Source organism: Sciurus carolinensis, chromosome 2 (assembly GCF_902686445.1).
Source record: "Sciurus carolinensis chromosome 2, mSciCar1.2, whole genome shotgun sequence".
Classification (NCBI taxonomy): domain Eukaryota; kingdom Metazoa; phylum Chordata; class Mammalia; order Rodentia; family Sciuridae; genus Sciurus; species Sciurus carolinensis.
In genome coordinates, this window is record NC_062214.1 from 4,482,193 (window position 1) to 4,497,417 (window position 15,225).

The 15,225-nt window shown below is 48.4% G+C and overlaps 1 protein-coding gene across 1 annotated transcript in view; it reads right to left on the bottom strand.

Annotated features, from left to right (window-relative positions):
• Nucleotides 1–4,144: 4,144 nt before the first annotated feature.
• Vapb (VAMP associated protein B and C) overlaps nucleotides 4,145–15,225 on the bottom strand; it is a 43,479-nt gene continuing 32,398 nt past the window's right edge. The window contains exons 3-6 of the mRNA XM_047538765.1: nucleotides 12,522–12,625; nucleotides 9,163–9,243; nucleotides 7,242–7,418; nucleotides 4,145–5,528 (exon numbers count right to left, since the gene is read on the bottom strand). Coding sequence (XP_047394721.1) covers nucleotides 5,370–5,528; nucleotides 7,242–7,418; nucleotides 9,163–9,243; nucleotides 12,522–12,625 — 521 coding nt within the window. The 3' untranslated portion in view covers nucleotides 4,145–5,369. The remainder of the gene's footprint in view (nucleotides 5,529–7,241; nucleotides 7,419–9,162; nucleotides 9,244–12,521; nucleotides 12,626–15,225) is intronic.

Genomic DNA, 15,225 nt, shown 5'->3' on the forward strand with positions numbered 1-15,225 from the left:
TGCAAGAGGGAGTCTGCATCCATCCTGCACCCACATCCATTAGCCAAATGATGAAACCCCCATCAGTCTGCTGCCGTGATAGAGCAGCGGTACCAGGCATTGTTACAGGATCAATGTTTCCTGGTTTAAAAATAAGCATCTGCGTTTATCCAGCAGCAGCCAGCAACGCTCCTGCAGCCCTGCTTTATTCAACTGGCATCTTTTAATCAGAGCAATCTGTATTGTGGCAACATTCCAAGGTGTCATAATTGCAAATATTTATGGCAAGTTGGATAATAGCTATAATTTTTTTTGCTAGCTTTTTCCTTTTCTACGGATTTGATGCAGACATTTTCTAATGAGTTAATTCCATTAAGAAAAAAAAACTAAAGTAATTATATTCGAGACAACCTCTCATCCACTTCCACTGGCTTCGCTTTTAACTATAATACATAGCTGTTTATGTGTGCTTGTGTCTTTTTTAATTTTTCAAAATACCTCCATAATAGAAATACACTAAAACAAAGCCTCTGTTTTTAAGGGCGGAGATATGGCAACAAGCATCCCCGCCACCATCAAGGGGGCCTGGGTCCCTCAGCACAGGGTGGGTAACCTCCTGGGCCCAACTAGAAGAGTTCCTGGCAGCTGAGCCTCGAGTGCCAAGCACGTGGCACACAGGATTTGGAGGCCCGAGGAAGGGCACCGCACCTCCCTGCAGACCACACTGTGGCCGCCAGCCTGCTCTCCTCTCACCTCACTCCTCAGCACCGTCTCTACCACTGCTCCTTTGCTGGTTTCCCAGAAACAGCAGTGCTGATTCAGGGAGGGGCCAGAAACGCCAGGAGTCTGCACGCCCGTGTTCAAGCCTGCGGCCACTTCCAGAGTCCAGTCTTCATGAACCACTTTGCTCACAGTTAACTTGTGAGTCATGTGAAGCCTCCACATAGGGCATCCCCATTGCTGCTCAGAGACAGACCAGCAATTTCCCTTCTGAAGCCCCCAAACTCGTCCCCCAGGTAAGCAGAGATCTCCAGGCCCTAAGAAAATGGAAAAGCACACCCCTTCTGTGCCTGGAGCGTGTTCAGCTTCCAAAAGAAGAGGATGGAGGTCTGCACTAGAGTGGCTTCTCCTGGCCTCTGGTGGGAAAATGAGGCCAGACCCAGACACAGGAGAGCCATGCGGGTGGGCCGAGGAGCTGACAGCAGAGCTCCTTCCCTGGTCCCACCTTAGGCACAGGCCGGGCTGAAGCTGTCAGTGTGCAGGTCTTTGCTAGGGCTGTTTAGTTCTAAACCAGAAGTTCTGAGAGATGCCAACTTCACCTCCTGAAGCCTTCACCTCTTCTTGTGCCAGACGGAGCCTTCCTCCCTGGGATCAGTTGCGGGCGAGGGCTGTCCATGAGTGGACTGGGGTGTGCTGGACACAGCAACTGCCCCTGAAAGGATCCCAAGTCCAATCAGGCCAGGTGATACCGCCATTTAACGTATTAATTCTGGCTTCACAGGGACCCTGAGGGAGCCAACTTCCATGGGGCCATGTGATCCCAGGCCGCCCTCTGGTTCCCAGAGCAGAGGCTGGCCCCATCAGACCTGCACACCCATTCATCGACACTGCACAGGGGCTTCTGAAATACAACTCCACTTCTGTTCATCTCTGAAACACCCATTCTCAACCGCAGCCGACAGGGCTCGGAGGCACACTTAAGATACGTCTCCTCTGACGGAGGTAAATTTCAACTAATTCCAAAATTCTACTTGATGCCCCTCCTTCTGCAAGCCAGATGGGTTCAGCAGGAGGGGTGGGGACACAACCTCCAGGAAGGGGAGAACTGTCCTTTACACCAGAGAAGGTCTGGGGGTGATCTGTTGCCCAGGTATGCAGGTAACTGAAAAGCCCAACATCACAGCTCTTGGTTTTTTTCTTTTAAACCAAGGATTTCACAAACCACAACCAGAAATTTGTACATGGGCCAGTTCTTTGGAGAAGGAGCTGAAAATGACAAATGGCACTGTATTTTGGCATGAATTCTGAGTTTGCAAATACAAAGATCTGTGTGCAAAAAAAAATATAGGCACCATTTGAAAACTGTCAGGCTACTTACACATGGCACATACGCTACACACACGCACACGCACACATACAGAGCCTGTTTTCAAATTAATTTGAAGGGCTATTTAGCTCTGAGCTTTCACCGCATTCAGTTATATCTGACTCCATCCAGCCTGCAGGCTGGGCACTGATATCTTTCGATAGCAATTCTGTCCCTAGGATTTGTTTGAAAGCGTTTGGGTTTTCACGGATCACTGGAGGTTCTTCATTTTCCCCCTTCTGTGTTATGTAGGTATAAGCCGTCTCTCTAGGCATAAACTGTCCACTGGTAAAAATCAATTTTGATTTTATCACTATTTATTACTGCTAGTGCCAGCAGTTTAAAAGACTAGAGAGGGAAAACATGCAAACTAGGAGGAGAAAAAAATTACAGCCAGGTCCTCACACCTACCAATACACAGCCTGCTCTCTTTAAGAGGTATTTTGTATCATGCTGAGAGCTTAAAATCATCAATTTGAAAATTCAATCCGTAAACATTTACAGGGCTCTGCGGTTGCTTCCATCTCCTCTGTGCGTGCGTGGCTGGCGTTCCTAAAACCAGGGCACCTGACAGAGGAGCTGTGGATCCAGCACCCGAGGGAGGCTGACACCCCTACTGGGTCTCAGTCTTGCCCTTGCCCAGTTATCAGTCTTCCCCTTTCTGGGCAGAGCAGAGGGCTGTGTCAGAATCCCACGTTCCCCTCCTCTTGGCTTTTCTGTTTTCTTTCTTCACTCGCTCCAGAAAGACACCCCAAATGTGCACACATCACCATTCTCCCGAGGGTTTGTGGCTCGCAGGTAGTCCTTGCCTACAGCCCTCACTCATCCGGTTCACCTCCTGGTGACTCTTTACTGCCAGGTGACTGCATGACCCGCCTTCCCACAGACCCCCTGCTTCTCTCCTGGCAGAGACTCATTCTCCACTCAGTCAAGAAGCCCACGAGCTTGTGTGTGTTCAGCAAGTCCCAACCTCAACAGGGGAAAGAGAATGCAGAGGAGGATCTGTTGAAAGAGACAACTCTGCATTTTAAGGTTTGATTTTTTTTTCACTGCAACCAAAATATCTGCATCCTCTGAGAAACTGAGTACCTCCTCCTATACACACACCAAATGCAAACTCACTTTCCGAGTCCCAGACCTCAGCATCCTCTCGGGCACTCTTGGGATCCCACCACCACTTGTTCTCATGCGCTGTTCACTGGGACACAGCCTGAGCCTGGAGGACTCTGGGAGGCCCCTGCGAGGCCCCTGCAGCACCATGAGCGGCACTGCTCCCCTGGGGCTGCTGGAGGCCCTCCAAACCACTCTCCTCTTAAGACCACGAGGGACTGGAAGCCACAGAGACACTTGTCTGCTCTAATGTCTCCATTAGCAAATTTTAGCCCACTTTCAGAAAATTAAGTGGCAGAAGGCATGTGCTGCAAAGCTCAGTCTTCTCACTTCCTTTCCAAGCACTGGGGCAGCAGGGACAATCATGGGGACTGACAAACTACAATGGTGCAGCTTTCCCCACACGCAAGCTCACCCCAACCCGAGCTTGATGTCTTCTGCAAGCACCAGGGATTTACAGCAAGTTTCTTTTCAAGAAGATAGGAAGCTACTCACTCAGATGGACCACAGGGTCCCACTTTTCCAGCCTTAAGGTCCCAGTTGACCAGAGCTAGTGTTGGAAGCAATGCAGCTCAAGATGCGTGACTTCCGAGAACTGTGCTCCTTTTGATGAGCTAGTCAGCCCAAATCCACAGACGTACAGGGCCAGGGCCAGGGCCAGGCCCAGCACCTGCACTGGCCTGTGGCACAGCTCCCTGGCCAGAGTGGGGGCTGCTTCTTACTGAAGGGCAAGGGCAACGGGCATCAGGATTTCAACAGTTCTATTTTCATACTGTCAGTTGAAGTCAGCCAAACACACACACACACACACACACACACACACACACACACGTACATGTGCACGTGCAGCCTATCCACTGAACCCCAATTTCTCATGTATAGAGCTCATTTTAAAACCTTCCAATGGCAAAACAAGGATGATAAAATAATAATCCCCCCCATACAGCAAATGTGACAAAATGACAAAAGAACTCTTAATTTGGGGCTTTATTTTAGATTTTTTCTTTTTAAGATGCTACATAGTCAAACAGAATTGGATTGGTCTTTTACGGCACAAAATCAATTCACAGTCAAACCTGCATTTCCACTCAGCCTGGCGGAGGAGCCCGCCTCACCCGCCTCCCCATGCCCTCGCGCTCTGCAGGGGCAGTCCACACGTTCGTCCTGACGCCAGGCTGGGCCCACAGGAGGTCCGGCCCAGGTCTGGGGCTGTGTGCTAGAAGTCCAAGTGGTGACGGAGGGGAGTGGAAGAACAAGCGAGAAGACTGGCGTTCATTTCCACTGGTACAGGCAACCCGGAGCTGACTGCCCTACGAATCTCCCTCCCTATGACAGCTGTGACTGACCGACGCGGACCACACCTCCTGGCAGCTGTTCTCCTACATTCCCATAACCCCTCCCCACACCCAGAACCTCCAGAGACAGAGGAGCCGCGGCCCCAGCAGCAGTGCCAGCCCCACCCACTGGCATTATGTAGCACAGGTGATTTGTAGGCCATAGCATTAACTGCTCTCTCGTGACAATAACACATGAGATGAAATACATTAAATAAGTTAAATATGCATTAAACATCTCTGAATGACAGTTCAGTCTCACTGCGTGAACCAACAGTAACTTAGCTTGGTCCCACTAAGAGAACAAAGCCCTGACCTCTCAGGTGATGGGCAGCCACAGGTGCCTCTCGCCCGTGATGGGCACACCTCAGGCTGCCACAGCACCATGCCTTCCAGCTTTTGCTGTGTTCGACAGTCCCAAGGAACCAGCTGCCTGGCAGAACTGAGGATGTGGATAAACAGCCTGGGGCAGGAGTGGGCAGTGTGGAGGCTGCCCTGCAGGGGACTGTGCTCCCCACCGTGTTGGGCTCCAGCACCAACAGGTGAGGAAGAGTGCCAAGGCTGACCAGGATTCAAAAGGACAGTCACACTACGCCACGGAGGCGCCAACCATGGCTTCCCTCACCAACAGAGACTGTTCTCCCCCAATCATCTGCTATATGTTTTAACTTTCTAAAAGATTGTTATATTATGTTATATCTGTGTGCATTTGTGTGTGTGCGCGCGGGGAGGGGTAATTTAAAGGCAAGACCTGTGAGATGTCATCATACATTAATTTCTTTTTACACGTAGTTATGATAAATTTAAATCCCATGATATGGTGGATCCATCAATCCAACTACCATCCTTCACATGCTGCCCTACAAGGCGATCTTCCCTATGATGACGCCGACAATGAAGAAGAGGACCACCAGGGCCAGCAGCCGGGTGCTGAGGCCCTCCTCCTTCCCGGCGGCCGCCAGGGCTGCGATGGGGCTGTTGCTCGGCACTGGCTTCCTCATCCGCAGTCCGTCTTCCTCCTGTGGGTGCAAATGCACAGTTCAGAGGCAGTCCCAGGCCCCAGAGGCCAGGGTCTCCCTCCGCCACCCTCAAGACCCCCTGCTCACTGCTCCCTCTGCTCTGCCTGAACCCCACCCACCAGCATACGTTCTGGTCTCTTATTTTTTTTTTTTTTTTTTTCAAGTTCTTTCACATTCACCAGGTGCCCAGGTGCTCCTACGGTCAATAGGTGATGAGCCAGGGGGGCAGGCTTCCCTCCAGGAACACCCATCCCGCGGGTCGCAATCATTTGTTGGAATCCACAGTGCCGGCACACAGTAGACTCATTAAATTTGTTGGCCAAATGAAGGAATGAACCAACACAAAACAAGAAATCAGTGTTTGGCAGGATAAAGAATCTTCTAATGTCAAGATTGGTCTGATAATATTTTAACGACATTCTGCTCATGGGGCATGGCCAACATCACTGCACAGTGATAAATGACTCAATTGTTCCATTAACTTAAAAAAAAAATCAGCACAGCAAAATACAGTATTTATTTTATGGGGTTTATACAGAAGCTACTTCCACCTATTTATCACTTTAAACAGCACAGAACTCTATTCCTGAGGAGACAGATACTCAAAGAGAAACTTCAGGCCTATCTCAGAGTGTTAGCCAAAAAGGAAAATGCTAGCTTCAAGACCAACTTTGAAGGAAGGTGCAGAGGAGGCAGGTCCAGGTCACTGCACAGGGAGATGTGCTGCTGCTTCCAAACACCAGTCCTCCTACCTCCTCCACGAATGGGTGTCCCTGAGCCACTGTAGTGACAATAGATGCTACAGCATGCTCAGAGGCAGGAGCAAGATTAGGAGAAGAGGCACCCTCAGCATTCAAGCTGCAGCAAAAGTCCCATGATCAGAGATACCATCTTTGGTACCATGTTTGAAACAGTCAGACTCGTGCTTTTAAAGCTGGAGTAGGCTGGAGATGTGTGCAGCAGGGGCGGGCTGGGAAGTGCTGTGCTGTGAGACTGAGCCAGCTCATGCTGCGCAAACCGGCTGACCTGTCTGGACACCAGTGCAGCCCCACCAGACAACACCCAAGCTAGACACCCCGTTCCTCCTCCACGCGCTCCACTTTCCCGCCACCAGACAGCATCATGTTCCAATTCACCACCTTGGCAGTTTGATGAGCCACTACTGCCCAGACACATTTAGAGTCTTTAAAAATACGGGTCAGTATTTTGCCCCTTAAAGAGACTTAGACCCAAGTGAATGGCAGGAAGTTGGGTTTGAAAATAACCACTGCTGATTTCCAATTCACGCACTGAAGGTGGTTGTCTTGTTTTCCTTCTTGTTTTTAGAGGACAAGAGTTTAAATACCTGAGGATTTTCTGCCCAAGCAATAGTGGTCCTTACTTGGGGGGTTTCAGGACCCTTTGAGAACCTGGTGAAAACTATGAAAATTTCTCCAGGGGGGCTGGGGTTGTGGCTCAGGGGTGGAGCGCTTGCCTAGCACATGTGAGGCACTGGGTTTGATTCTCAGTACCACATAAAAATAAATAAATAAAATAAAGGTATATTATCCATCTACAACTAAAAATATATTTAAAAAATATTTCTCCCCGGGTAAGAAAAACTAAGCAAATATCAAAAACCACAGAACTCTACCAACTCAGAGGTCCACCAGTTTCTTGTCCAACCCCAATGAGGTCAGCCCTGTTCTCTGCAGAGATGACAGTCACTGTTACCTTGAACTGCTTGTTCTCCTCCCGCAGCCTCTGGACTTCCCCTTGCAGCCTCTTACACTCTTCCAGCACTTTCTTAACTTCAGAGTCGTCCAAAGAAGTAGTCAGAGATTTAGACACGGACGGTGCTTCTGTCTTGGACGCAGTTGTGGATATAATTTTATTTATTTCTACATCATGCTGTTCAGAAATAAATGAAAGCCCAGGTGTCACCAGTGATGTAAGAAAGGGTGTTTTTAAGCAAAATGAGGCAGTTCTCACTTCTTACACACCACTGTTTTGTTCACACTGTAAAACATCACATTTATTTTTAAAATGGATAGATTTATCTAGTATCTTTCTAACCTAAAGCTACTGGGCTCTAGAAATCATGGATGAGGGCAAAGAATGTAGCTGGGCTGAGACTAACACTCCAAAGACAGAGAAAAAGAGAGCTGTAGAAACCGCACCACCAAACCCTGCCATGCAAAAGACTAGCATGCTGTGACTGCAAGCTCAGGAGTTGTCAGCCACGAATACCATCTCCGTGAAGACCCGAGTGTCCCCAAGACTGCACGGATGAGGGTGGGCAGGCAGGGACTGGGCTGCACAGGAGTGGTCTGTCCCACCTACCTGGAGCTGGATGAAGGTGAAACACATTCCCAGGGTGCAGCACCTCCCTCTGGGGAGGCCACACACCCCCTGGTCCCAGTCACATTCTGCTGTGACGGCCTCCTGAGGCGCAGTGGAGAGGTGTCTGCAAGTGGGGGCCGGTGCTGGGGGAGGTGCCTGGGCATTGCCACCTGGGGTTCTGGGCAGCTTCTGGAATCAGACCTCTAGCTCTGCCTTCCCCTTCCCACAGGGAGGGAGTCCCAGGAGGCAAGGCCCTGCGTGACCAGTCCAGAGTCTAGAGCTGGCACAGAATCCAGGTCTCCCAGCTCCACGCTTGACTTTCCCTTTGTACATTCTGTACAATGGGAAGAGGGAAAAAAATGACAGCGATTCATTCAAAGAACCAGGATGATGACAGTGGTCAGATGAAGACTGTACAGCTTGACACAAATCAACAGCATTCCCACAGATGGTTCTGGATCAGGTTTATAGAATGCTTCAGAGTATTTCCATTTCCCAGCCCCAGCTACTAATGGCCGGGGTAGTTTCATATTCCACATGGGTTTTAAATTCTTTGTGTTTTTAATATAAGTTAATTTTTTTTTTTTACTAGCTTGAAGAAAGTCCAAATTAGCATTTTAGATACAATCTCTCTTCAACTAGTCACAGGGAGGACAGGGCAAGCTTGCCCTGGTTTCACACCAAGGGAAGATGAGCCGACAGGTGGGTGGAAGGTGCCCCTCCCTGCAGCCAACACCAGAGTTACGAGGACCAGAGGGTTTTCAGGAGGGGCGGTTTTGCTCCCACTGCAAAGCATCATCCAGCCCAAATGTCACCAGCATTGAGGCCGAGAAAGACCCATCTAAAAGCAGACTTTGATTGAAGAGGGAGGTGGGGGAAAGGAGAGGGAGAGGTGGTGCTGAGGGAAAGGGCTGACAGGGACACTGTAAAACAGTCTAGCAGCTTACCACCTGTCCATCCAGCACCATGATAAAGGGCAAATTATTCCCTGCTTTGGTCTTGCTCACTGCTTAATAGCAGCCCATCACTTTGCCAAGCCTAAGAAGTTCTTCAGGATTTATGACACCTCAACAGCCACCAGGCTGCATTTTCAAAGGAACAAACTGTTTCAATTAGTTGTCTTTCTGCAAGACTTTTGAAGGCTGATTTTATAAAGGCCTACTTATTTGTTGACTTCAGCTTATTTTTTTTTCTTCATACATTATGGGAAGGAAAATAATTTGCCAACTTAAATCTTGGTTTTGCAGGAGATGGTATGCAAATGAGTATCAGCTTGCAACATTCAATTATTGTTAACTATAAACATACTTACTGGTTTATCATTTTCTGCTGGCAATTCAAACACACATCTAAGTTTTGAATCCATAAGGTCTTCTGGTTTTGCCTCCTTCCACTAAAACAATTTAAATTTAATAATCAGGATATTATAAAGCTGCTGGAAGAATAATTTTCCTCCTATAACTGACAATTTCAGAAAAATACTCTTAATGAGAAAGCCCTAATATACATCAAATAAAGAACTTGTGAATCTGCTGAGATTCTGGTACTTTTAGCATAACAAGATCAAGTGCCCCACTGTCCTGGACGCTGACTGCACTCCACAGCCCACCGCCTTGCTGCGTGACTCCTTCAAGTCCACCCACTCCTCCCACGGCTGGTCTGTGGGATGCACAGGAATCCAGAGGACCAGGGGACAGAGAGGGGTTCCTGCATCACATCTGGATGATGAGAGGAAACTTTGTCTCCTTAAGAAAACAAAATCCACAGGGCACCCTCCCTGGAGAGCCTGGGCGAAGCCATCTGGGAGTGGTTTAAGACCCAACCTGCCAACACCAGAGGAACACAGCACAGGCAAGCCTCTCCCCACCACCATGGCTGCATCAGCCAACCCCTGCCTGAGGGCCACACCCTCTCCTCCCTCTACTCTGCTGGTGAGAGCACCTTCCTGATCAGCCCCAGGTTCTGGTATGATACACTTCTGATTTACTCCTCTTTCAGCAGTGGAGGACGGGAATCCCAAGTGTTCTAAGAATTACAGACCAGCAGAGCAGCAAGGTTACGACCCGAAAAGGAAGGCATCCTCTCCTCCCCTCTCCCAGACCATGCAGACAGCAGCCAGAGCAACAAGGCCAAGAACCCAAATCAGGAGACAATCTCTGTGTCTTGACATAAGGAGACTGCCATGCAAATTATGGCAGATTCAGCTAATGGAATAGCAAGCTGCCACTCAAATAATACTGAAGAGCGTTAATTTACATGGGGGAAAGTCTCAGAATACTAAGTGAAGAACATACAAGTGATACTGAAGTCCATTCCTCTATGCACACACCCCAGTGGGTGTGTGCCTGCGTGGGTGCGTGGGTGCATGTTAAGAGAGCCAGGCAGGTTTGGTTATTACTGGATGCCAAAGTAACCCAGTGAGGGAGTACCCGTGGGCAGGATGTTTATGTGGTCTCAAGTATCAGACGACTGAGGGCACAGCAATCACCTACTAACCACAGGGCAGACATGCTTTGAACTCAGAGATCCAGCAGCTGCATCTGAGTCATGTCACCAAGCGGTATCACCAAGAGAGGGACAACCCACCATAAAAGTCTCCACATGACACCACCTATGGAACACTCTTGCCAAAAAATATGTAAACTGACTTTAATCATAAAGAAATGATCAAATAAATCCAGAATATTAGGCTTTCCACAAGTCAACTGGCCTGGACTCTAAAAGTTATAAAAGTTATTAAAAAATTCAAAAAGGGTCGAAGAGTCCTGTACTACAATAACCAAAGGCCATTTTTAGAATAATTGGAAATGATAACCCTGGATTTATCTGTTGGACTTAATTCCAGATTGAGGTTCATCCTCTTGACTGTGATCTGTGCTGTGGGCCTGGAAGAGACTGTCCTTGTTCTGGAGAACTTGGGGAGAGAGTCACAACACCTGTGCTTTTGCATGCAGATGGCTCAGCAGGAAAGAAAGTCACACGGGAAGGAAGCAGATAGGGCAGGATGCTAATGAAGGGCAAGCTCAGGTAAGGTGAGTGGACAGTGCACTGTCTTTTACCTTCTATGTATCAAAATAAAGAGAAAAATATCTCAAAATGAAGAAAAAGGCACAAGGCTCTAATGAACAGGCTAGGTTAGTATGAAGGAATCCCAAGTCTCTTTTACTTCTGGCTTTCGCTTATTTGTGTATTTCCAAATTATCCTATAACGAATTTTTATAACAAAACTTTTAACTGTTATGAAAATAATCACACTAGGAAATAAATGACCCTTTATGGTGTATGCAGAGCCTGGCCCATTACATGCCAAGCTAACCAGTGCCAGGTGCTGGCAGTCCGTCGCAGGGCTTGCCAACCCGCACCACACTGTGAGCTGACTATCCCCATGATGCAGGTGACAAAACTCGGAAGGCAGAACCCAGCTTCGAACCCAGGATGACCACACACCTCCTCTTTTCACTCTGCTGTGCAGCAAAAGCCAGACAGAACACACGTGGACACTGTATTTCATATCTGCCACAAGGCGACACATGTGTTCCAGGGAACAGGAAAGGAAGAGCAAGTGCTTCCCTGAGCATTCTTAAGAAAAGGCGGCCTGTGATTGCGGCTCTATCAAACCCAAAAGTACCTGGCTTACCCTTCATTTTCTGCCCCCGAGTTAAAAACCAATGAAGATGATCAGTTACGCTTTTCCAAGGCTCAAAGAAAAGGCTGAGTGGTGAGAATGGGCCATGGACCGCTTGCAGGTTAGGGCTTGGGGGGAAGGGATAGCAGGAGACTAGCACTCTGCTCCGGGGCTGGCGGGCGGCAGGAGTTCCTGCCTCCTCTCCAGACCTGGACCGGGTGGGGAGTCAGAGCTGCTGCTGAGGGGGCCGCGAGGCTGGTCCGCAGACTGCGACTTACACAGCGCCAGAACGAGTGGGGACTCATTCACATGTGTAAAATGCTCACTTTGGGGAGAATTTCCATCATAATCTCTCCTTTTCCAGAAATATTGATAATAGTTTACTTAATTTATAAAAATGAAGTCATCCTAATTTTACCAAAATTAAACACATAGTGAAACACATATTTATGCAGGGAAAAAAATGAAGGAATCTGTGGCTAAAAAAGAAACACTCAGGCTGGGGTGAAGCTCATGGTAGAGCTCTTGCTAGCATGCAGGAGGCTCAGGTCCGAGGCCCAGCACCACAAGGAAACAGACAAAACAAACCGATAAAACTGAAAGAATATGCTTATGAGAACCAAGACAAAAAAAAAAAAAGGAAAGAAAGTGTAAGTGGGAAAGGACATTAGTATCCACCACTCATATCCTTCTGGGTTAAGAAGGAGGGCAAGGGAAGGAGCGTTCCCCACAGTGACAACATCCTTTCCTATGGGGGAGAGTGGGAGGGGCAGTCTCAAACCACTCACTACATGAGTAAGGAACTGCCAAAGCAAACTGAGTTTCTAAAAGTCGGAAAAGAAGAGTATTCTAGAAAGCTACATAGAACGTTAAAATTACTCATTGAGTTTAGGAAACCACAAAGGAAGTCAAAGTACAAATCTCCTTGAAAACACCACTCCCCTGTAAATAATTTTGACACATTTTGAAATGCATGCACCCACAATTCTGTACCTAATTGTTTCTGTTATTATTACTGAAAAAAGTAAGAAGCATTCAGTACTTACTACTGCTTCCATATCAGAAGTGTCAGTTGGAGCAAACATAGACTGAACCATAAACTTGTGTTTACTTTTCTCATTGGGATCATAATCGAAAGGCTGTAACATCACTGAGAAAGAAAATATTTCATTAGGAGGGTCAGAACTTGGTTACCAGTGTCATTTGTCATGCGAATACTTGTTCTGTGGTGTAAAGCAGTTTCCCAGGCATTTTCCAAGGAAGCGAGAAGAGATGACCCACACCTTCACTTTGCAGGTTCCCCTAAGGTTCATAAAGGTTAGGGGACTTGCCAAGGTCTGAAAGCAGTAGTGGCAGAGCTGGGAGCAGGGCTCAGGACTCAGGTCTTAGTCCACTGGTCCTTCATTCCTGCAAACCCACACAAACATCTGCAGTGAGCCCCAGAGAACAGGAAAGCTGGGTAGTAACACCATGTGCCTATTGTGCACAAGAAAATATATCCAAACGATCTTTTCAGGAACTAAAGGAGAATAATCCAAGATGTTTAAGGAAATTTAAAGAACGGTTTCAGCTTCTCTCCACCCCATTTCCTGCACAGCTAATCAAGGCAATGCTTGAAATATGATTTTGCCCACAGAATGCTAGAGAATTCTCCCAAGCAGGACATTCAGATAGCAGGGAAAAACACCAACAGCTCAGTACCCTGCATGGTCCCTAAGAAGACAGGGGACCCTCACTCAAGAACCTGCGGATGAGCCCCTGCTACATGGAGGGAGGCAACTGCCCATTCCAACTGGCTTCCTTTGGCCTATTTCCCAGGGCAGACTGGGCCTTACCCCGGTGAAACAACCACTGCTTTCAACTATGTGATCTGCTGCAAGGCTTTGGCTAAACCACGCACCTAGTTAAGTTCCCCAAAACAAAACTGCACAGGCAACAGAAGCCTTCTGTGGCCCACAAGAGCTACTGTGTGTTTCCAAGCTACATGAGTGTTTCCACGTGCCAGATACTAGGTTTTGTTTCCAAGGTCTATTATCATCTCATTTGATCCTTAAGTGGTGGGTAGTATTGTGAGGGGGAGAGAAATGTTACTTTGATGCCTACTTTTCAGACTGAAAAAAAATGAAGCACAGAAATTTGCCCGCTTACCCAAGGTAGAGGAGCCCAAACTCAAGCCCAGGCAGAGTGTCCAGAGGGCTCGCGCTCCTCCACCACCAAGGTCCGAAGCCTTGTCCTGACAGGGTCCATCCTGTCCTCCCTGGCAGGGCTTCCGCCACCTTTTCTGCTGGGCACCCGCCAGTGTCCTGCGGGAAGGCCTGAGCTGCTTCCTTATGGCCTCACCACCCCTGCAGCAGATGAAGGCAGGAGTCTTGAGCCCCATGCCACATATGAAGAATCTGGAGCTCCAGACAGAAGTGGTCTGCCCAAGGTCTCCGGCCAAGGCCTGCGTCTCCACATACAGCCAGGCACCTGTCCCACTCCCAGGCCATGCTCGTGGAACCATGCCTGGCAGGGAAGAGAAACACCAACTTCCCCCATCCATCTTGGGAATGCAGGGGCACTTCCCATCTTTGTGAGCGCAAGAGCATGAAAACTTGACCACGTGTCGGCCCAGGGTGCACAGGTGCGCCTGGTCGCCTGGCAGCTCTGCCACCACATCCAGCACTCTGAGTTTCAAGGGCGCTTGCTGGGAGATGTCTTCAGGACAAAACTCAACCAATGTCAGAGCGAGACTCTTCCTGACATAAGGCTTGCGCACACACGACACCAAGTCTACCCACCTTCAAGATCACTGAAATAAGAATGTTCCATCTAGGTACCCAATCCAAACAGTGTGGCTACCAGCAGAGGTGGGGGAAGATCACTTAAAAACACAAGGCCACTTTCCTTGGAATTTAATCTTGCAAATTTAGTGAAGACAAGGTTTGCTCCTGCTAGCAGCTTTACCTAGAATGCAACGGAGTCTAGCATTACGGAGCTGGTGCGAGCTGTCCTGCAGATGGACCCAGAGCACTGTGAACACACCAGAGCCTCCCTCTGAACCTCAGGGACCAACGCCAGTCAAAGCCCTAGACTCTTCTGAGAGCTCCACTCCCTGTTCCAACCACCAAAATGGCCATATGGAAGAGGAACACTACCAACCCGGCAGCGCTATGCACTTCACGTGCACTGTGAGTATTCTTGGATAGCAACTGTCAACATTTTTGGGAGATGGCACAGTTCCAAACTACAGTTAAGACAATGCTCACTTTTAAAAAGTAAAGTGAATTGAGATTTGAGAATTTCCAATCTCACTGGGCTTTGACAGAGTCATGTTCTGGTATTCTTCAGTCCAGAAAAGAAGAGAATTTTGACCCAAACTACCACACTTGGTAGACAGAGAGCTTGGTGGCCCCTTCCCATTCTTCCCACATTCCCGAGGCAGTGCAAGTGAGAGGGCAGCGAGTGTTCACCCAGGTTCCCCAGAGCTCCAGGACATCCAGCAAAGGGTTACTCCCTTCCATCTTTCCATCCCACCAGGTCCTGAGCCCCATGCCTTCACTTTGCCCCAAGAGGGAAGGAAGGAAAATGACCTCTGCCAGTTTCAAGCTACCAAAGAAAGCACATTCTCCTAGTTCTCCCATTCAATCCTCAAAGAAAGATTAAATCCCATCAAAGAAGCCCATGTCTCCAACTTTCAGAGGAAAAGACAGGCTTAGAAAGGTTAAGTGAGTAGCCTCTCTTGGATTCCATGACCAGTGTACTGAACAG